Source organism: Chelonia mydas, chromosome 2, assembly GCF_015237465.2.
Source record: "Chelonia mydas isolate rCheMyd1 chromosome 2, rCheMyd1.pri.v2, whole genome shotgun sequence".
Lineage (NCBI taxonomy): Eukaryota > Metazoa > Chordata > Testudines > Cheloniidae > Chelonia > Chelonia mydas.
Genome location: NC_057850.1, coordinates 65,999,589 through 66,023,214, shown reverse-complemented (window position 1 = coordinate 66,023,214; position 23,626 = coordinate 65,999,589). Strand labels below are relative to the sequence as shown.

General features: G+C 43.4%; 1 protein-coding gene and 1 long non-coding RNA gene across 5 annotated transcripts; one reads left to right on the top strand and one right to left on the bottom strand.

Annotated features, from left to right (window-relative positions):
- Positions 1–5,578: 5,578 nt before the first annotated feature.
- PENK (proenkephalin) lies at positions 5,579–13,109 on the bottom strand. Of its 4 annotated transcripts, XM_037891611.2 has the most exons (4): positions 12,796–12,943; positions 12,597–12,722; positions 11,726–11,866; positions 5,579–6,547 (listed from the first exon to the last, which is right to left on the bottom strand). In XM_037891611.2, exons 2-4 carry the CDS (start codon positions 12,600–12,602, stop codon positions 5,879–5,881), a joined length of 816 nt encoding a protein of 271 aa, XP_037747539.1. In that variant the 5' UTR covers positions 12,603–12,722; positions 12,796–12,943; the 3' UTR covers positions 5,579–5,878. The 4 variants fall into 4 exon arrangements, with proteins under 4 accessions (XP_037747539.1, XP_007054570.1, XP_037747541.1 ...); XM_007054508.3 differs by having other exon boundaries at positions 12,597–13,109; XM_037891613.2 differs by having other exon boundaries at positions 12,601–12,951.
- A 3,040-nt stretch (positions 13,110–16,149) lies between these two features.
- LOC119565497 lies at positions 16,150–21,207 on the top strand. The gene is made up of 3 exons (XR_005224168.2): positions 16,150–16,247; positions 19,344–19,677; positions 21,126–21,207. It is a non-coding gene; the product is annotated as an uncharacterized LOC119565497 (long non-coding RNA).
- Positions 21,208–23,626: the final 2,419 nt, after the last annotated feature.

The following is a 23,626-nucleotide window of genomic DNA, read 5'->3' as shown; positions in this document are numbered from 1 at the left end:
ATATGTGAAAGAAATTAGTTTTGCAGTTAGTTGTGAGAGTGGTGATGTGTATGGAAATGAGTTCCATAATCTAAGTCCAGCGCATGTAAAAGTTGTTTTCTGCAATCATGAGCCTCTCCCTATTCAGGGTCATATCCCAGATGAACAATCGCCAGTGGAACATAGCTGTCATGGGTAGCTACAGGCAAAAGGGGAGAGGCAGTCTCTTGGGTACTGTTGCTAGGGCCAGTCCCATGGAGGACTTTGGATTTCAGCACAGAGATGTTGAACTGGATTCTTTGTTCAATCAATGGTGAACAAATGCAAAGAGTGGAACTCAGTGGTGACGTGTTCACGGCAACCTGTGTTACTAAGCAGAAATGCTACAGTATTCTGTACAAGCTGGAGCTTTCTCAAGGCATGGCTTCATTTCTAGGCATAATAAGTTGCAATAATCAAGTCTAAAAGTCACCAGTGAGAGGATCACTGTGACCAGGTCTGAGTTTGATAAGCTGGGGTGCCATTTTTTAGCTAGATATGGATGGAAGAGGCTTTTAGCTTACAGTAGCACAAAGGAGTCCAAAAGGATCTTATGGTTATTTATTGAACAGACAACAATTTGAGGGCAGATGCCTTCAGTAGTGAGGGATGCTATAGAGAAGGTAAGTTCTTCAAACACCTTCTGTTTACCTGCCAGCATCATCTCATTCTGGCCCACATTCAGCTTCAGTCAGTGGTTCTTCACTCATGTACTGATTTCAGCAAGGCATTGAGAAAGCCAGGTATAGAGGTGAGTATTATCTGCACACTACCGTCACTTCAGCCCAAGTTGTCTGACCAGCTCCCCCAAGTGGTTTAATAAAGATGATGACTAATACAAGGGAGAGTATTTAACCTTGTGGGATCCCACAGGTGAGGGCTTTGGGGGCAGGAAAAACAGTTGCCCCCTGAGTTCAGTCTGAGAGGAAGGACCTGTGAGCCATATCAAGACATTCCATTCCTCCTGCAGCTCCCTGTAGATGGGACAGGAGGATTTGAAGATCACCAGTCTCAAATGCTGCAGAGAGGCTTAGCAGGTTCAAAATGGATGCTGCACAGCCCCAAACCAGTTCCAGATCATAAGCCTTCCCTTGAGTCTGTTGACTCACAACTCAGTAAGCAAAATTTAAATGTGTGCAAGCTCCTGTAACCCACACAAAAGTTTGTTCTTCATTTTGACCCATGTCAGCTCTGTTCGGCCTGACACCGACCATTTTCATATGGACTAATGGCACAGGAAAAAAGCAATTGGCTTCAATGATGGACTTAAGTTCTGGTCTGTCAACTGTGTCAAATTAAAAAATAACAAAACAAAAAAACAGTATAAAAATTCTGGGGGAATGTTTTCCAGAGCAAGAAATACAATGGCATTGATATCATATAGAATTTTAGCCAAACACCCCAGTGTTGCCAAATTGTTACATCAGACAAATCCACCTCCTGGTCGTACTGATGCTAGTATCATCTTCAGGTAATCAAGAGACAGAAATGTATGAAGCAAGATATCACAAAACACCTGTTCCAGAGTATCTGCTGGGGACACCATAGGACAATAAATCCAATAGTGGATTCATAGCATAGATATATAGAAAATCTTGGCACCAATTTAGGGCCATTGCGAATGGCAGATCATCTCATATACTTCAGTTTAAAATGATTGGAATGAATGTGAGCACTGATCAGAGGTCCACCCACACAGATCTGATTGCAGAACTGGAGCATGAGACAAAGCATACTATTATAATTTAATAGGTAAAGATAGGGTAAGAAGAATCTGTTAGAAGCAATGTCTGCAGAACCAGTGAGGTTGGCTGACAGACAGTGAAAGAGGGAACGGTGGCAATCAGATTCAAGAGGCAAAGACCATATATGCCTTTAGTCTCCGCAAAAAACAAACTGAAAAGGCTCAGTGATGAACTCCTAGTGCAGAAATATGCCAACCTCCCTGAACAACAAGCAATGCAGCCCTCTTTAACAAATCATTTGGAACCCAGAGGTGATGTTGTGATAGCTGTTTATCCTCAATGATGGATTTCATGGCATGGCTTCAACAAGGATTACAGTAAATGCTCAGTTTAGGTAAAGTCACAATCTAATTAAAGAATTTCAGTCTAAATCCCTTCTGTGCCGGTAAAGATACATCCATCAAATGTCTCTAAGCATTTAATTTTCCATGGCAACAATTAATTGGGTATGTAACAGTTCATATGCTTCAAATGAGGCTGATGGTGTTAGTAATTGAATGCTTGGATTAATATTTTATAGCTGGTTTCACTAGCTTATTTGTTGTTTACAAACATTTTCACTGTGACACTTCCCTGCCTCCCTTGCAGGAAGCATCAGGACATAGCCACAAAACAATGGGGTATTTTTATCTATGTGTTCTCTTTGAGCTTTATGACCATTTTTAATATTTAGGGCAATTAAAGGATTATGGACAAAAAATTCAAAGTTGGAACCTAACTCCACATTTTAGCACTGAAGCAAGGCTTCATTTTTACAGGGGTGCTTCCAGTTATTTATTTCAAATATTGTTTCCATTTTTCCCAGTTCAAATCAGAAGGCAGCTCTGACTCTCCTGGATGGTGAAATAATGTTTGTCTCTTGTGGTGGAAACTGATGTAGGAATCTCTATGGGAAAGATGGATTGAGGCAAAAGCAGAGATTACTGGAAAGTCTATGCATTAGAGGGATCACTAGCACTGGAGAAAATTGGGGAGAGAAGCAGGCTGGAGACGTTTCTCAGAGGAAGGGATATCCTTAATGCGAACAGGCAGGAGTTGTGAAAGTATTAGGACTTTGAAAGAGAACTGGGCATTTTATACAGCTCTGTTTAATGTTTTATGTCTCACTATCACTGGATACCTCAATGGGGCAGGATTGTGTTGGAGTTGGGTGCAATAGCTTGCAGCACTGAGGAGATTCCAGGCAGTTGTGCAGCCCATATGGGAGCTCCAGGCAGCTGCTGTAGTCCCCCCTGGGCTGTGAGAGTTATGGTAAGGGTTTCCCATGCCCCCAGAGCAGCCCGGGATTGGGAAGATGCAAAAGTAGCTTGCGGCCACCTTATCCTAGGCTGTGAATTCTGTGCTGCTTCTCTTGGCACAGGATAGAATCTCGATCTCTGTGTCCCACTAAGATTTCCAGTGCTGAGGTAATAGAGCCAAACGTGTGGCATTGAAGGGAATGTATAATTTTGAATGAACAGGAACCTTAGCTGTTAATGTATCATTTTACTTCACATGTAGGCACTCAGATCCAACCCTTAGTGACAGAAGGACACTCACATACCATATGGTGAGCAGTTGGAATAGGAACCTTAGCTGTAGCATTGAAGGCGGTGCTTGCTCTGTAGAGCCAGGATGCAGTCAGCACTTTTTAAGTGCAGAAAACCTTCTATTTATCCTCCTCCCCTCCTGAACTACTCTCTCCTCTCAGCTTTACCTGGTACAGGAAACCCTCCTTCTGCTGCCTCCTGTTGATCCGTGGCCCATTACATAGACCCACATCTCCTACAGCTTGCCTGACTCCTTTCCACCATCACATTGGAGGCAGACACCCTTTTATAATCTGCTGTCTTTCATCTTCCTATCCAATACTGGGCCAGCTCTCTCTTACTTCTCTTGTCTACTGCAGAGGAACACCCTCTCCCACACCCAGCTCCTCCCCACCATTATTCATATTCAGTATTTGGCACGTATCTACTTGTTGTGTGGCCAAATACTGAAATCCTAGATTCACCACATCTCTCTAAAAATGTGTTCTCTTACCTTGCCAAATGTCAAGATTCCCAGGGTGGTAACAAATGTCAGAGAAAGGCCGCTTTTCTATTTTCTAATACTATTTTTGCTCCCTAAGTGACAGCTTCTTTTTCAAAATCCTCTTGCAATCCATTTCCACGAAGACATTTGGATTTGCTTCAGACTCCTCTCTCCTCTCTTGTTCACTATGTTTCAATAAAACAATAGAGATTTTTCTATATTATATCACAATTTCTATTTTAGGAGCATATAGTGGGGTAAAATAGGGTACCACTGATCAAAATGAAGATTCCCCATCTTCATCTTCCAACTCAAAAACCCTATCCTCAACCCCTGCTTTGACCCTAGATTAAAACAAATCAACTACAGTAAATCTTGCCTGTTGATTTGCCTGCTGGACTGAAGCACTTGTCACCTCATTCAGCCATCCCAGTTATCCTCTAAGGGCTGAGCCCAGGATTTTCAGAAATTGGGGGCCTAGAGCTAGGCTCTTAATCCATATTTGGGTGTCTAAATAAGAAGCCTGATTTTCAAAGATGCAGGGTGCTCAGCAGCTCCTTGGGCTTCTAATGAGAGGAGAGACAGGCTGATAAATTGCCATTTTTGTGCACAAGTATCACTGTTCAAAATTGAAACTGACTTCACTAGCAGCTGCTGTGCACTCAGCACCACTGAAACCAATTCCCACCTATTCAGGCACCTAAAGGTACATTTAGGAGCCTAACTTTGGTTATCTATTTTTGAAAATCTTGGCCCTATGTTTTATTTGTCTTTGAACTATTGTGCACACCTATGCTACTAATTATTAGTAATACAATATGTAGGTGGAGGTGCTCTGTGGGAGGTAGGTACCCAGTGACTAGATGTGTAGGAACAGAATGTAGAAGCAGCCACTTTGGGAAGCTCCTGGGCAAATTATGTATTGCTGCTTCTTGTGGCAAAGAGACCAATGTCAATAGAGCTCCTAAGTGAGCTGCCCTGCTTGGGAGCCCTGGAAAACTGGGGGAGGGGCTTACAGAGGTTGGTATGGATGCCAGACCTGCAGTGTTGGGGTTGGGATTTCCCATATAATCTCATCTTCTCTGTGCCACAAACCCAGGCCCAAATACAAGGGACTAAGATCCTCAGCTGGTGTAAACCAATATAGCTTTACTGATTTCAATAGAGCCAAGTCAACACACGTTATCTGAGGATAAGCCCCAGTCCCAAAGTTGCTCCCCAAAGAAACCTCTGTCAGACACTCTGCAAGGTCAAAATTGTGGAGTTTTCCTTTCAGTTCTTCCTTCTTCTGTGCACTTTCCTGTGGAAGGGAAACCTTTGACCCTTAATGGTTATAGCTGAAAAGCCAGTTGCACAAACCTATATTGGATGAATGTAAAATATATGTCCAAAGAAACATGACATTAGAACTCCCTGGTATGCCAGGGAAGTTGAAGAAATGTTTTTAGTATTTTATACCGTGCTCATGTGTTTTCTTGCTGCATAATAGCTAAACTTAGTGGATAGTAATAGTAATTTTAGTCTTTTAAAAAACTTTATTCCACTAAATTGCAAAAGTGAGAGGAGGAATCTGACCCATTTTAGGATATATTCGGTGTCCTAACTTTATAAGAAACCTAGGAAGCAAAGATAAAAATTAATCCAATTTCAATTCTTGCTGTGGTGTGAACAGAAGGAATTGTGTGATTACAAAGAGCTGGTGCTTTAAATTATAAGCTTTGGTTATTCAGCGCTGAATGAATTTGACAAAGTGGTTGATTAAATGCACTAGTAGGAAATAACAGACACTTCAAAATCCATTATGCAGTTAGGATGAAGAATTTATTGTATACACAATTAAGCAGTTCTACTGTAGATGTGCGGTAGTGTTTAAAGAAAAGGGATAAGGTAACCAAAATAGTTTTAGCATGAAAACTACAATATAGACTTAAACTGACTAAAACAGAAGTTATTGACTTAAAAGAACACGGAACCTGAAACAACAGATTGCATCATTAACTAGGACAGTAAAAAACTGTACAGTACAAGCAACACATTACAATAAATTATGACCAATGAGGCAGTGTCTTTCATTTGGGACAAAAAGGGTAAAGGGGAGGATATTAAAATCTCATAAATCCACCATATCTCTTTTCCATCTCTGGAACCTCTTTGGAATAACTTTCCCCATCTTCATCTGAAGGGAGAAAAGAATCAGTGAAGCGCTTAAGAAATCCACCATAACGTTTCTGGTAGTCCAGCCACCATTCTGGCCTCCCTACTCTTCTCATAAAGCCACCGTATCTCTTTTGCAGCTCTTTGGCTTCATCTTCCAGTTCTGGACTGCGCTTGAAGCTTCTCATGAAGCCTCCATATCTTTTACTGACCTCCCCATCATTATCATTTATCTGTCGGTAATGTGAGGCTTCAGCGTTGGCCCCTGTTCCCAGAAGCTCCTTCAGCAGATCAGAGGAATTAGCCAGGGCGTCATCATTGGAGTCTTTCTTCATAAACCCTCCATACCTCTTAGTAAGGATCTCACCTCCGTTTGTTTCCTCCTCCGGTTCTACATGATAAAGTTCGTCCATTTTCTTCATGAAGCCACCATACCTTTTCATGAAGCCACCATACTTCTTTGCTAGCAAATGGTTCTCATCCTGTTCTTTCTTGTTGTCCCCTGGAGCACTGTTGCCTTCCTCAGAAAGATCCAGTTTAGTCAATTGCATAAGCTCCTTGCAGGTTTCCCAGGCTTTGGCAGAAGGCAGTTTTCCTTCACATTCTAGTGTGCATGCCTGAAAAATTGATGGGATTTACTAAGAATGATTTAAAAGAAACAGAAACTCTGATGTCATCTTGTCTTTTTATTTTTTGTTAAAGGCACAAGCCAATCTCTAGATCAGTGATACTCAGACCTCACAGGTTCAGAAGCCAAACGAGCCATCAACACTACCCAAAAGACCCACAGTAGTGTGAATTAATTGTTTCATTTACTATAGTACTAGATATTCATATTTAAACAATATGACAGGAAATATTTAGGTTTATACATATTATTCTCACAGCAAAATGACTGACCAATATTATTATTTTATCAACTACAATTGGTTGTAAACACAGTAAAAGCATCCCAATTAGTTAATAATTCAGTCATAGTGTTTTAATATTATGTGCTGCAAAGAGCCACAGGAGACACATTAAAGAGCCACTTGCAACTCACGATTATCAGTCTGAGTATCACTGCTCTAGATACTCATTGGCTGGAAGGAACTTCCCTCATGGACATCTTATTCCATAATTTTTCATTATGCCATTTCTTGTGCCTTACCCTCAAGCAGCTGGTATTGGTAGTGGTCACTGTCAGATAGAGGATACTGGACTAGATGGACTACTGGTCTGATCTGCTACAGCAATTCCTATGTTTCTAGTTTAAACAAAGACATCCATGTGCACGCACACATCTCTCTCAAAGAGGTCTGGAACAATTTATGAGCACTTCTAAGTAATATTCTATATTTAAGTGTACAATTTAGGGAGGTCAAAAATGTCTCATCAAAAGGATTTTGACAAGGATTAAGTAAGATTAGGTAAAACTGAGTAATCAGCAGTAATACTGAAATTATTTCACCTCAGAAAAGTCATTCCCACTCCACTAGCTCATAATTTGCAATAGGTGGGCCTCTGAGAAATGATTAAATCATATAAAGGTATGATCTCATATGATCAGATTTTTGCAGTTGTGAAATGCATTTATTATATTTGAAATGTTGTGTTTGTTTACATTATTAACCTTATTGTCCCATCATCGTCTTTAATAATAAATAAAAATAAATTATGATACTTAATTTACCCTTTTATAGTGCCTTCCATCTAAGGATCTCAGAAAGCTTTACAAATGTGAAAATAAGCCTCAAAACAGCTCTGTGTGGTAAGTAACTGACTACCTCACTACTTCTGTAGTTACCTGTGAGTTAAGTCCTAAGTGTGATAAATATATTAAGAAAAAGCATCTATCAATCTACTATATATGCTGTAGCAAGACAGAAGATTTATGTTACAATTATTTCCATATTAGTGATTACTCGAGAGTTAAAGGTTCATCTCAAATTGAGTTTAAAGTAATTATGTTGTTAGCAACATTCTACTCCTAAGCCATCACAATTTTTCTTTTTAACTGGCACTGCATGACTACGTCCATGTGAACATATTTGGGTTATTAAAATAATATGGTCTCAGCTGGAATCTGATTTGGAAATCACTGTAATACAAAAAACAAGAACTTTTTTTTTTGGTTAATGGATCAGTTTAAACAATCATTCTCCCACCCCCAGAAAAAACATACACCACACACTTAGTATATAATAATGATTTGATTACTTCCTATAGTGCTCATTATGATAAAAGTAATAGTGAACTCACTAGTTGTTAATGTCTTTAGAAATATTTATGTTTTAGAAACCAATAGTATGTAAAATATTGTATGATACTGTACTTTTTCTGATTTGGTATATCAGCTGATAAATGCTATTGCTGAACAGGATTTAACGCTTCCTTAAATAGCTTTGCTGTACAAGAAAGATTGTTAATGTTAACTTAGGCTTCCCAATTAACACTGAGAATTCATTGAAATAGACGTACAGAATTTCATGTGGACATATATGTCAACTGCATTCAGAATATTTTCTGTGTGTAACTACTGTGGTTAAAGGGGTGCTATTATTTCTGTTATAAACAAAAATGTTCAGTGATTTATAATTCAGGTAGATTAGGGTCCAAACCTTCATTCCTCATGCACTGAAACAATCACAAACTTTCCATTAATTTCAATAGGAGTGTTGAGTGCACAAAGACTGCAAAATCAAATCCTCCTTGAGGTCAGAGTCTACAAGGTGCTGCTGAATGTCAATTGCAAAGTATTCAGCACCTTATTCCCATCAATTTCCATGGGAATTGAGGACACCCAGCATTTGTCAGAACTAGACCCTTAAATTCCATGCAAGGTGCCATTGTGAATATATTTTAAAATAATGCTAGTGTTTTTTAATTACAGAGGACACACTGAATTTGGATGGTTTCTCAGGCTTTAACAGGCTGTACTTTAAGAACAACTTAAATGTTGCAAAGAGTCCTGTGGCACCTTATAGACTAACAGATGTATTGGAGCATAAGCTTTCATGCGTGAATATCCACTTCATCAGATGCATGTAGTGGAAATTTCCAGAGGCAGGTATACATATGCTAGCAAGAATGGCTAGCTAACTACAAAAGAAGTTTCTCCTCCCTTGGAGTTCACACCTCAACTGCTAGAAGAGGGCCTCATCCTCCCTGATTGAACTAACCTCGTTAGCCCTAGCCTGATTCTTACTTGCATATTTATACCTGCCTCTGGAAATTTCCACTACATGCATCCCACCAAGTGGGTATTCACCCAGGAAAGCTTGTGCTCCAGTACGTCTGTTAGTCCATAAGATGCCACAGGACTCTTTGCCACTTTTACAGATCCAGACTAACACGGCTACCCCTCTGAACTTAAATGTTGTAGCCCTACATTTTACAGGCAATGTCCTTTGAGCCAACTGAATGCTTCCCGACATCTGGAAGAAAAAAGCTCTTATTGAGGTATTGCTGCTCCTGTAGGGCTTGTTCCTCCTGCACCGGGAGCAGGCTCAGATTCTTAGGACTGATCCTGCCAGGGGCTGAACTCTCTGGCGGGGATCTAGCAAAGCACTCAGTCCCACTGACTTCAAGAAGCAGGTGAATGGCTCCACTGAATTCAGTGGGACTATTCACTACAGCGTGAAGAGCTGTGCTTGGCCCGACCTCGGCCAGAGCGCTCGGCGGCTTGCACCTCTCCATGGTGCCGTCTCTCAAACGAGAAGCTCCAATACCCAATAATAAGAGGAGCCAATGAAGGCTAAAATACAGCGCAGCATCATGTCATCTTCCGCCGTCCTTCCTGGACGGAACTGCTGCAGCCTTGAGTCTGAATTTTCTTGCTTTTTTGGATTTAAGAGTTTTACCTTGGCCGTTAATTTTTTTTTAAACTTAAACTTTTTTTCGTTTAAATGAATACTGTCAAACAAACAAGTCAAAACTAGTTTCAGCTACTTCTTCTACTCCGAGTGTGTCTCTTAGCCATATTTTTGTTTGTTGATCTCCCTCCCAAATCACAGACGAAGAAGAAGAAGAAGAAATATTGTTTCTCTCCCTGTTCTACTGCGAAGGACCCGCACCAATAACAGGGAGATCTGTATGACTGATTATACAGGAGAACTATACACAGACCCACGCTATAAGTATAGGATCCAGTGCTGTCAAATGCACGCATTACATACACTGGCAGTCTGATCATTGTTCTCTAATCTCTCCCTGCGATAGAACGGTAGGTGCTGTAACAATGAGAAGTGTAAGTGTAGGTCGCGTTTGCACTTTTTAAACGCATGTTATGGAGTCGAGTGGAGATTTACCGTTCAAGCTATGACTTGGTAACTGAGAAATGGAATAACAGATTTAAAGGAAATCTTTAAACTCCCATGTCTTTGATGACTTGTCCTAGCTGTGTAATCACATAATGAGACTCCTGTTCTGCAAAGTTATCCTCAAAGGACAAACAATTTTCATTCTAATGGAAGGCACTTTATAATGGATGGTTTTCGAACGAGAAGACAAGAACAACGCCATATCCTATACGGGAGAGGCTTCTTTGCTAAAGGAACAGTTCGTTATTAGGGAACGCCTAAGAGGGAAACTACATCGGAGCTCAGGGTGAGACGTTCTCGTCTCGAGGGGATTCGAATACAGACTATTTTGCCATTGGTTCAGTTCTGTTCTGCCTTTACATCTCATTATTCGCTGCTTTCTCTCTTTTAAAATGTGATGGATTTGTTCTGAACCAGAGACTTTGGCGGAATTTCTGCAGTGATTCCATTCTTCTCTAGACTTCAATCTCTCTTAGTCCCACCAGGATCATCAGAAGGTTCCCGGGAACTTTTTTGCTCCCCGGAGCTTATCCTACGAATTCTCAAAATTAAACCTAGTGATCAGGGTAACTGTAGACTCACAGGTAAAAGGATGATTTCTTTTAAGGGGAGAAAAGGAGTACTTGTGGCACCTTAGAGACTAACCAATTTATTTGAGCATAAGCTTTCGTGAGCTACAGCTCAGCATCCGATGAAGTGAGCTGTAGCTCACCAAAGCTTATGCTCAAATAAATTGGTTAGTCTCTAAGGTGCCACAAGTACTCCTTTTCTTTTTGCGAATACAGACTAACACGGCTGTTACTCTGAAACCTGTCATTATTTAGGGGGAGAGGGAGCTTAGTAGTTTTTAGAAGGGCCTGTTCCGGTCTCTCCTCCAGCTCCCAGAATAGCTCTGGTGGCATTTCTAGTCTATTTCACTCTAACGGTGTGACATCAGACCTCCAATTAAAATGCTGCATTTTATGTTTTAAAGAAGATAATTGGTTCCAGCTGCGCTGGTAGACTCGAGTTCAAATATCAGAAACCCCCCTTATCTCCCGGGCACTGCACTTGGGGCTAGGACTTGTAAAGGGCCCAGCTCCCTAGCTCCCCAAGGCGTCAGTGGCTCGCTACCTGCCACCAGTGCAGGATGGGCCCCTGGGAGGAGGCATCATTGCCTGCTCTCCTCTAAGGCCCGGTCCTCCCCGGGCACCTTGGAGCACCCGCAAGTGGACCTCAACAGTCAATTAGCTCAACTGACTCGCTGGGGCTGGGCAGGAGCTTTGGGGAGCTCTCCAGGGTGCCGAACTGTGCGGCTTGTCTCAGGGGAAGGAGAGCGCAGAGCCGCAGGAAAGCCAGCCCGCGGCCGGAGTATCTTCTCCTCCCACCCCGACAGCTAAACTCCCTTCTCTAACTCTGCTTGAGGGGAGCCGGCTCCTCTGGGAGCAGCTGCTGTACCTCTTGGGCGGCGAGTGGGGTGAGAGAGTTACTTGGGAATACATGGATCCCGCTTACCAGGGGGTTGATCTCTGCGTGGTGACCCAGCCGGTAGGAGCAGGAGGCGCAGTCCTTGCTGCAGTCCGCCTGCACTGTCCAGACAAGGCGGCTGCTGAGAGCCAAGAACAAGCCGCAAAGTCTCAGGAGCAACGCCATGGGCTGCGAAAAGAACAGGTCAGAAATCAGCCTGCCACCCGCTTCCTCCCTGGCCCTGGGAGAAGCGTCCCCAACCCCACAGCCAGTCACACCTGTGCGGTGCCCCGGCTTCCTCCAAGCCTCAGACACTGGCGCTGCAAACTATTCACCAGCGGCGGAACCCGCCGCCCTGGTTAGGCAGGGCACGCGGAGTGCAGCAAGTTGGAACTCTTTGCGCTCTCTGTTCCGCAGCGGCAGACAGGGACAGCCCCCGGTTTCCCCGCCCCCCCTTCCCTGGGTCGCCAAGACCTCAGCCTGGCTCTTCTGGGGTTCCCAGAGTGCTACCAGAGCTGGAGTTGTTCCTTTTTGCAAGCCCAGAGCCTGCACGGGAACAGGACCTAGCGCTGCATGCGAAGAACGAACTAAAAGTGGTTAACAGAGATCAAATCAATTTCCCCCCAAATTAAAGCATTTCTCCTGCCACTCTCTTTCCCTGTCCCCAGCCATTATCCCGGACAGCCAGGAAAGAGGTTAGATACCAGATCTACAGAGATATTCGAAGGCAAAGCCTTGGAGCGATTGCCTGGCAAGAGTTTGTACCCACACAGCCTCCGAAAAACAAAGCAGTAGCCTAGGAAACTAGGCAGCAAAGCTGTTACAGAAATAAAACTCAGCCTAGCCACTGCAAGCAATGGTACTAGACGCCTCGCCCCAGCCCCCAGCCTAGTGCCGGTCCTTAGAGCAATTCACTCACATACATGCTGCTTCCTTGGGAGCCCGCAGAAGCTCCTCGGGAGTGTGCTGTCGCTTGCTGGAGCCTCTTGGTTTGAGCCCCTTGTATTTATAGAAGGGCTAAGCAATTTGTGCCTCTGGAGAAGCTCTAGAAGGAAAAAAAAATACAGGAGAAAAGTAATAGCCCGCAGTTACTGAGCATCAGCTTCAGTAAATCTTACAGGACGAGGAGGCAGGCGGAGAAAGTGCCCCGCTGGAGCTGCCGTCTGCTGGCCCCCCGCGCTGGCTGGCTGGCTGGCTGGCTGTTTGCAGGGCTGGGGTGCTCCTCACCAAAGTCAGGGCTCTGGGAAGCGGATGGAGCCACTTTATAATTAGTCAAAAAGGGAAAAGCGAAGCCTCCCCCAATCGCCTACGGGCTCCATCTGACGCAGGACCTACGAAATCCCACTCTGGCCCCCTAATTAGCGATTCTGCCTGGGAAGGGGATGAGCCAGGCGGGGAAGTCAGCGAGCACGTTTTCTGCCACCCCCCCCCCCCCCGCCCCGCGGGTGGTTGGGGACAGCTGGGGGCAGAGGGCGTGCTCCAGGAAACGGCGTGTCCTTTGACAGCCCCCACCTGTCTTTCGGGAGCTCTCCCACCGAGCGCGAGACGAGTGACTTGGGGGAGTTGTGGGCGCCAGGCATGAGCAACCCCGGCCGCTTGGTCTGACGGTGTGAGTGACACAGGACAAGAGGAGCCCGCCAGCAAGGGGCAAGCTGGACCCCCTCCCCTCTTTGGTCCACGTGCTCCAGCCTTGCTGAAGTAGCAGAGCCGGGGAGAGCCCTGCCCCACTGACTCACCACGTTTCTCTGGGTGACAGCACTAGGGGTTAGGGAAACTGCGGCACAGAGCGCACTGGGGGCTGAACCCCCCGCCCACTGGTCCGCTCCCCTTGATCTTCCTTAACATCTGGCAGGGCTAGACCATTCCACCCCAGCTGCGAATCTCTCACCCTCCAAAGCTGGGGAAGGGAAGCCAGTGTGTAAAACTCCATCAAACCCCACTGGAAAGAAGAAAAGGCTCCAAGGGACAAAGCCGCAGGGTCAAGGAGATCCGGGTCACTAAAGACAGGGGGAGGGAGAGAGTTTTATCGCACCAGTGGTTCAACTGCCTCTTTTGGCTCTTCCGATCTTTCTAACTTATTTGCTCTACATAAGAACAACCCTACTGGGTCAGACCAAAGGTCCATCTAGCCCAGTATCCTGTCTTCCCACAGTGGCAAATGCCAGGTGCCCCACAGGGAATGAACAAAACAGGTAATCACCAAGTGATCCATCCCCGCTGTTGCCCACACCTCTAGGTGAGGTTTGCTCGCTAGAGGGCGCCCAGCTCCTGCAAAGGCTGGAGGAGCAGCCAGGCTTGTGAGAGGGGTCTGCGCTTTAAGCTTTTGTGCACACTGGCCATGTGAAAATGAGCCCAATGCTCACCTGCTCACCCACACCCAATGGGGTTCATAAGATTGGCCATACTGGTTCAGGCCGACAGTGGCCAGTGCCAGATGTTTCAGAGAGAATGACCAGAATAGGGCAATTATCAAGTGATCCACCCTGGTCCAGCCCCAGAATCTGGTAGTCAAAGTTTAACATACTCCTCTGTTATATGAGTGTTATAAACCTCATGGCAACACTTGAAAGACCCAGAAACCACTCTCTCCTAGACCTAGCTTGGTCCCTGGGTAAACTGTGATTATAAGGAAAGCTACCCAAGCTTTCAAGTTGCATGTCTCCCTATTTGACTGATTTTTTTTTCTCTAACTGATGGATATTTTGCCTATGGACCCAAAAACCATGATAACATTTCAGACCTCAGGAGTAAGGCACAATCTAAAACTGACCACACCTCACAGACTGAGTTGCTTCAGGAAGGTTTTACAGTATATTCTGGTCCCGTAAATTTCAGGACAGGTACTATCGCTTCCCAAGACCTCTCCTGATTGCATGTGAAAACACAAGTGGGTTCTCATAGGAATTAAAAGAACGGAAATGGATATGTTGCTTTAAAGTTTCTATTCACAAAGAATGACTATGATCTGTCGCAGGGGTTGGCAACCTTTCATAAGTGGTGTGCCGAGTCTTCATTTATTCACTCTAATTTAAGGTTTCGCGTGCCAGTAATACATGTTAACGTTTTTAGAAGGTCTCTTTCTGTAAGTTTATAATATATAGCTAAACTATTGTTGTATGTAAAGTAAATAAGGTTTTTAAAATGTTAAGAAGCTTCATTTAAAATTAAATTAAAATGCAGAGCCCCCCGGACTGGTGGCCAGGACCCAGGCAGTGTGAGTGCCACTGAAAATCAGCTCACATGCTGCTTTTGGCACGCGTGCCATAGGTTGCCTACCCCTGATCTGTAGTGTGTGGGGTATTAAAACTACCAATTTCTACTGGAACCCAGGAGTGAGATTTTCAGTTTATCAAGGCATATCATAAAGTGTGAATGTACAGATTTCCCTCTAATTCTGCTTTATCTTCTACCAGATTAAACATATTTGACCAGAGCTGTATTCACAATTAATTTGGCTTCACACATCACACAGCTTTATGAAACTGCCACTCCCTATGAAGTCTGAAGACACTGCCATAGGCAGGAGGCTGCATGAGTTTGGATCAGTTGTTGGACACTTTTCGTTAATATGATGTGGGCTCCAAACACAGGACACTAAACATTAGTGGAAAATGGATCTTGTCCTTATCCCATCTCTTGCTCTGCACCAGCTGTGGAATGTTCTGAATTTAAGCTTTTGAAGAAAGTCAGAAAAATCTCTCATGTCCATAATTCCTTTTCTTCCCCACTCTACCCCCCATGGAAACGAAAGGTTTTGTATGTTAATAGCAATTATTATTGTAACAAAGCAACAGCAATTACACCTCACATCTCTTTGTATAAATGACACATTGAAATTATTACAGTTTTTTAAAAAAGCATGCCACAGCTGCCTTACGTAAGCGCCAATAAGTCCTTTGTTAAAAGTGCTGTATTACTTTTGTTTTTATTGTTTGGTTTGTTGATATATTGTCTTTGGGGGAAAAACATTTTAAGTCAAAACGTGGCTATGAAATATACAGCAGTCACCTTTTAAAAGTTAGTCACACTAAGATTCATACATTCCAAGGCCAGAGGGGGCCATTGGGATCATCTAGTCTGACCTCCTGTATAACACAGGCCATAGAACTTTTCCAAAATAACTCTTAAAGTACATGCTCGTCAAACATTCTAACATTATCTTCTAAGGACATGCAAGAAAATGTAGCTAAGAAATCCCAGTGCTATTACTAGAACACTCAGAATGCTGCTTCTTCTTTAAATGCTGCAGCAAATTAGGTGTTTTAGAGAATTTTAGAGAGGGTTGAACAGCTGTGGACTGAAGTTTAAGGCAAGTTTTCCCTATTAGTTAATCAAGATACAGCTTCTTTCACATGGTAAGAAAAGCAGGAGGAAGAACAAAAATAACTGTCATTTTTCATTAAAATCTGAGAAATTCTATCCATTCTCACAGATGAACTTGCCTCAAAATTAGAAAAACACCCCAAGCCAAATCCTGCTCCATCCAGACTGAAGAGAGAAAAGAGGGACACTGGCCTGGATCCTCTCTTGGTCCATCCTTGCTGACCAGGGCATAATCCAGAGGGCATAGGTAAGGTGTTCTCTGCTTTTCCTTCTCAAAGGAGCAAAGAAAGCTCCAGCTTGTACATACTGCAGCTACTAGCCATTGTGGGGGGATGGCTGTATCAGCTGATATAGGAGCAGGTCCACCTTCCTAGCACTCCCTACCTGAAATCTAATGGTGCTGGTGTGCATGAGATGAGAGTCTTTGCGACAACTATTACTCCTGGGATCAGAGATTGGGATCATAGACTAAAGTGAAGTGGCTGGACAAAGAGCCCCAAATGGATCTCTATGCTAAAGAAGGAGCCATTAAAACCAATGTAGTTGCTCTAATGTAAAACCACTAAGTGAGAAGAGAATCAAGGGCCCATATTTATGGAGTAATACCAAACAGCTTTGGGAATTAATCCTCTTGAGAAAAGGAAGATGGTTAAAATGCATCACAATAGTCCCTAATTTTATTTATGTTGACATTTGAGGGATCTGAGTTTGGAGTACTGAGTTAGTTCCCACACTACTGTGTTAGCAGGGATACTACATGGATGGTATGTAGTCTTCTCAGGAGAATGAAATGTCTCATGCCACTCTGACGCCCTCTGACGTGGTAAGGCGCATGGTAAGGCACTGACTGGCTGCAGGTGCCACATTCAGTCCCTCCTCCACTGCATGGGAAGTCTTACAAGCAGAGCCTTCTATGGAGGTATAAAAGCAGGAAAGAGGGGAATGTTCAGTTCCCAGGGCTTGAGGGAGTATCAGAACAACAGTGTATGAATAAAGTAACTAGAACATTAGCTTACAGCTCTTAAACACAATGAAATTTTAATTGCAATTGCAATGCAATGCAATTGTCTGAGCCAGTCAGGGCCCAGGGATGCTGTATAATTACTGACTCACTGTACAGTCATTTATCAGATATGCTAATCCTTGCATGCTGATTGTGTGTCTGAGTGTTTGCATGTGTGGGGGGGGGGGGGGAAGGGGGAGGCATTGGGCTGCATAATGCCTCTGTGATTATTTCTCAGTCATGGAACTGCCAGGGCTTAAATTCAGCTGGAGCTGTTGGGAGCAGAGTGCCAGTAAATATTTTCAAACCCCTTCTGGGGAGTGTAAGCCAGTTTCAGGGGGTCCACAGGCACGCCCCATGGGGTTGAAGACCCAAGCTTCGGCATGACCCATGGGGGCTGAAGACCTGAGCCTCGGCGCCTCCCACGGGGCAGAAGCCCTGAGCCTCAGAGCCTCCCGTGTGGCAGGAGCCCCAAACCCTGGCACACCCCCACCCTCCATGGGGCTAAAGCCCTAAGACCTCCCACTGCAGCTGAAGCCTGGCACCCCGAATGAGGGGGATATGGGGGGCTCCGGGAAGTAATCTATTAGAATTTAAGCCCTGGGTACAGTACATAATTCCTGTGCTCTGACTGGCTATTGCCTTCATAACCCCACATCCACATGCCCATAACAGTCACCTCAGATATTCAACCCATCCACATCTTCTTACCCCACATGCCCTCACTTCTCCCCACCTTCTGCTGTTCACTGCTGAAAGAGCCTAATGCTCACAGAGAAGGTGTAATTTCATCTAAATGAAAGAGTTCCCTTTCCTTCAGGTTGAATTACAGCAGGAGAGAGCCCAGTGATGTCTAGCTTTAGTTCAGCTTTGGGAGAGATACTCTTTGCAGAGAGACCTTAACAACAGGGATGGAGGAAAGGGAGCACACAGAATAAATATAACATAAAAAATTACTCATTGTGGGAATGGGGGCTGATCTGTCCTAAGAAGCATCAGGGATGAGAAGCAGAGATATGAAGACAGGTGTAAGAGGAGGGAGGATGCTTTTCAATATAGTAATAACAATACTTTGTTGCTCATTGTTAACTTGGTAATAACAGTGTCCTGGGCTGATAAAAACTGCAGTTCTTTGAGTTTATTTAATCCAGAATAGAGCATGCACTCTAGTTACCATCTAAATATATTAGAGAAAAACAAATATTGTTTGTATTAAGCAATGCTTAGAAGCTCCAATCAAGATCAGGATCCCATTATGCCAGGGCCTGTCCAAACACATAGTAAGACACCATCTCTGCCCCAAAGACCTTTCAATCAAAACAGGACAGACAACGGTGTGGAGGGCCAGGGACAGAGAGAATCCTTATATTACAGATGGGGAACTAAGGGAACTAAGGGAGACAGTTTGAATGACATGTCCATGCAGAAAATTACCAGCAAAGATAGGAATTGAACCTACTTCTCCCAAGTTCCAAGTCAGTACATTAGCCAAAAACCCAGCCTTCCTCTCTGAAACCTCTCATCTCCATCATTCTAAATATCTCTACATTCTACAGAATAGCTGAGCCACAATTAAATGGAGGTAGATTTAGGAAAAAATAAAATCAACATGGTGATAGACTCCCAGGAGCCCTTGCTAGAGCAGAAAACATTAACGATGGGATCAAAATGGGAAGTAAGGAACTAGAAACAGCACTTTATGCGATTTATTTCACCTCTGTGCAAAGGACCAGCATGAAGCCGAGTCATTTTTTTATATTCTCTGAATTGTCTGGTTCTGTTTAATTTGATAAAGAACACAGGGTTCAGTTTTTATGGAACATTTGTATTTATACAAATGCTGAGGAAGGATGTTCATTTTGATAAAGGACTCTACTGTTCGCTATAAAACACTTAATCTCTCTCCCAGACACATAGGATATATATTTCTCCACATCTTTTTAATATCTTTAGTAAAATTACATCCAATGTAGGTAAGAAATGTAACACAGAACCATCATAGTTTATACATTCTATATGGCAGTGTCACAAGATCCACTTTTACTGGACTAAAATATGCACCATAATAGGCGACATATATATATTCCTCAGGCTATAATGGAGCACCTACTAGGAAAGAAATGAAATAAGAGTGGTACAATGATATGGAAATGTTTATCAGTTATTTAAAAGAAATGTATATTGAGACAATTGGACTACTGCAGTTCTACCCATATCTAGTGAGTGGACTTCCTTAATAAAACAATGAATTACAGCAAAGAGATAGCAAAGGGAAGTTTGAAGACAGTTACCAATATGGAAATATTTAACAAAATGACTCTTTTTCCTTTCTCGTTGTAGATTATAATGTTTTGTAGATTATGAAGACTAAACAGATGAAACATGCTGCTAAAGGGGAAAGAATGCCTCATTCCATTCTCTGATCTTGTATCCATGTAAAATAGACAGAGTATTACATGTACTGAATGCCCATATGTATAACAAACATGCACTTATAATTGCACTGGTTTACCTGTAATTGAGTTACAAAAGAATTTAAAAAATGGGAATTTAAGATAAAGAGAGCTTCAAACTGAACTATGGAGAGCGCATGCGCGCACACACACACACGCAAACACACACACGAGTTTGGAAATAAGGACTGAACTGAATGGAACATGTAGAATACTTTACAGTAAGTACATATTAACTATAACAGCATGATGTAGTTCATTTAATTAGAGGGCATGACAGAAAACATTTGCAGTAGGTTAAGATAAGTCCTGCTATCAAAATACATTTTGATTTTAAATCCAGGGACATTAATTATTATTTCATACATGAGTGGAGTGATTTATTTTCATATTTTAACTTGAGAAAATGTATCCATGAAGTAAAATGCCATAATTCGGGGGGGGGGTGTGGAAGGGGGAGAGAATTGGAATGCATGTGTTATAAGGGGGATTATGGTGTATATAATGCAGAAGTAGAAAGATTAGTAGAAAATTAAGAGTAAGATTTTGTCTGAGAAAATAACCATTTTAAGCATGTTAAAAACATCCTAAACAGTGAAGCTAAAATGTCAGTTTGGGTTACTTTCCCAGCCTGGCACAGAATGTATTCAAATACAAGTGAGCTTCTGAGCTACCCTCCCCCCATTCCCAGAATTCTCATGTTCTTGTTTCTAGTATTTTATTGCCCTGTTGGGAGATGTTGCTTTCACATGATAGTACAACATTCAGAACTAGTTTCTCTTGTATAATTAAGAACTGTATGGGATGCCAACGAGGCATCTAAAGCATCATAGGCAGTCAGGGCAACAAAGGGACAGACTTTTTGCTGCACCTCTCAGGAGGAGTTGGAATGGGGGATGGCAAAGGTGGTTTTAAGCTGCTTCTGCACGTCCCAGATTCTGGGCTGCTCAGGAGATAGTTCATCCCCTATCATAAATTAGAGCATCTCCAGGGACTAATTGAATTTACAGTAGCCTTACACAGTTGGCTAAGGGCTGCTTTGCAGCCTAGAATTGCCAGAGTAGACAGCACTCTGGTTACAGTCCCCACTGCTGCTCCAACATGCTCCCTCTGTCCCTACATGGGGGCTATGAGGTGGGGCAATGTAGGGACATTTACACTGGCCCTATTCTGCCTCTGCATTGGGGAAATTTCCATGGACCACTGGATAGGCATGGAGGGGCCATAATCTGACCCAGTATTCCTGTCCTGGAAAATACAATTTAAGGCCCTGTTTAGACTGGGGATTTGCCTCAATCACAGACAGGGCTGTAGCTGTAGCAGTGCAATTCCTAGCATAGGCAGGTAAAGCTGCTGTTTGCACTGGCAGAGTTTACCCTGGTTTCAAACTGGACTAAGTTCCACATGTGAAAATAGTAGATTTGCCAGTTTCCATTAGAACTTCCATTGGTACAACTACATCCATGACTGTAGTTTCTGCAAATCCCCAGTCTAGGTAGATTCATGCACCCAAGGGTCGGGGGAGGAAAGGTGAGTAACACAAGACAAAGTGATTAAATGGAAACATTAAGTACACGTCGTATTCGTTCTACAATTTAATTTTTTTGATTGCTCATAATTTTCAGTTGGCAAAGGGGGTGGCTTCAGATTTCTGTTTCTCTTTAAACAGTGTGTTTTCAAGAGAGATTTAAAAGAGGAAGGCTAGAGGCTTGACAGACCAGGTCAAAGAGGGAGCTCCGGGCATATGAGAAAGAAGGCATTACGAGAGGAAACTAAGGAAATGTCCAGTGGTGTGGGGTGAGTAGAGAATAAGGTTCTTTGAAGATGAAATATATATACTACCGTTAGTCATCATCAGCACATTCCCCTTATTCCTTGCCTTCAGTGAGTCAAGCTTTTCCATTTCATCCGTGTTTGATCATAATGTCTTTCGCCTCTGCCTGGCCCCTCTCTTTTCTTACATTTTTATATAAAGACCCCTAGAAGGTGGATTCCAACCTTTACCCCAGCCCAGGTGATAGTTTCACATTCATTCTTGTAGTGAGGCAGAATGGCTCCCTCCGAACTGGACTGTGATGGACCACTATACTCCCGTGCTGGGCAGAGCCGAATCCTCCACACCTCCGGCACTGGAAGTCCCGGGTTGGGTCAGGAAGTATAAAAGCAGAGCCCTGGGGCTCAGTTGGGGCTGGACCACCGGAGGGAGCAGATGTCTCTTCCAGGGAGCGGCGATCTTTGCAGGATCCCAGACTAGCCCGTGAGTGACACCATGCCCTGCTGTTGGAGGAGATGGACGAGTATCCTGAGGAGCTGCCAGGACCGGCGTCAGACAAATGCCCCAAAGAGGTCTGGGGACTGTCAGCAGCTGAGTACCCCAAGGAGACAGAGAACCATCTGACTACGGGGCCCTATATCCAGATTGTGGTAAGAAGTAGCCCAGGGGAATGAGACTTTAGTCTGGTTCTGCTGCTGGAGAGTGAATCAGCATGTTTTGGGAGTATCACTGCAGACCTATCCACCACTATTAGGGCCCTGGGCTGGGACTCAGTGGAATAGGGTGGGCCTAGGTCTCCCTGCCCCCGGCCACTGACCCCACCCCGGGGTGGCAGCCAAACCCCTCTTTTTGGCTGGGCTGTGTTATCGGCTCACTGTCAGCCAGGTGGGCATGGCCTAAAGACTGTGCTCTGCCCAGCCCAGAGGGCCAGAACTCCCGTATAGACTGTTAATTACTGTTTGCCCCAGTCAGGTGGCTGTGGGCTAAAGACCGCTCATGGCTCTGCCCCACCCAGAGGGCCAGAGCTCCTCCTCCCTAGACTGTTGCTGTCTGTCCCAGCCAGGCGGCTTCAGGCTAAAGACTGTTTGTGGCTTGGCCCCACCCAGAGGGCTGGAGTTTCCCCTATAGACTGTTACCTGCTGTCTGCCTGTAGTGAGGCAGAGTGGCCTCCCTCCCCACTCAAGAGCGAGGACTACAATTCTCTTTAAAGCTACTTTTTTATCTTTGAAAATAATTTCCTTTTCCCTCCTGCATTATGGAACACTCCAGAGTCTAACAAGCAGCTCCAGCCACCTGAGCCCTTATTACTTTTTGTGCAAATAATTGTTGATAATATTTTTGTTAGATTGGACATAGCTATAGTTTGGGCTTGGATTCAGGTTTAGATAATGGGCCGCATTTATGTACATAGGAATGAGGAGACTTTGAGCGATAGGGAGAAGCAAATGAGGAGTGAGGGTTGGGGACAGCATGGTGGTGGTGGCAATATGGGGTAAGGGAAGGATGAATGATGAGGTAAGAGGTTTTCATAGCAGAAGACATGTTATTAGGGAGATTACCTCATGGACCACTCCTCTCCCATTCACAATAATAAAAAATAATAATGCCTACCTATCTCTTATCTAGCATTTGTCATCAGTAGATCTCAAAACACTTCACAAAGGAGATCACTACCATAAAGTAAGTGAAATAACTTAAAGCTTGTGAGGTAAGGAGATAAATTTGAGTCTAGATTGAGGCAGAACCGAGAGAAGCATAAGGTTGACAATTTTATGAACTAATGCTATTCTGTGTTATAAAACATCCCATCTACGGAGTTTCCTCTGCTCTACTCTCTATTACCAGATGCATTAGGTAGATTTTTCACCTTCCTCTAAAGGAAGCAGTGTTGGTCATTGCCAGAGGCTGTGTCTCCTGCCCTTTCAGAGAGGGTTCTCCTAATTGACTTTATTATGTCACTCATGTTTTTGTGTCTGGTAACGCTTATGAAGAATTGTGATGGGAGTTGTAAAGAGAGTTAAAAATTAACCATTTACTGTAATGAGGTTTTGTCTTGTCAATATAGTGCTATAAAGTTTCAGTGTTAGGAACAAGACTACATAGCGCCATTGCTCTACCATGCCAATAAATAAAATGACTCATTTGTCTATGTATCTTGTTTATTATTATTATTATTATTAAAGTAAGCTATGTTTCAAGAATATTTGTTTTCTGGCTGCTTCACACTCTGCGCTAGAATCAGATACAGTGTGATTTAGTGCTGGCAGAATGACTCCTGAAGTCTTAAAAAGTGTTTGTCTTCTGATTTATTTAACATCATTTTACTTTTGGAAAAAGGCAAGGTATGTATTAGAAAGATGGCAAAAATAAATATTAATGAATCCATTTATAATGCC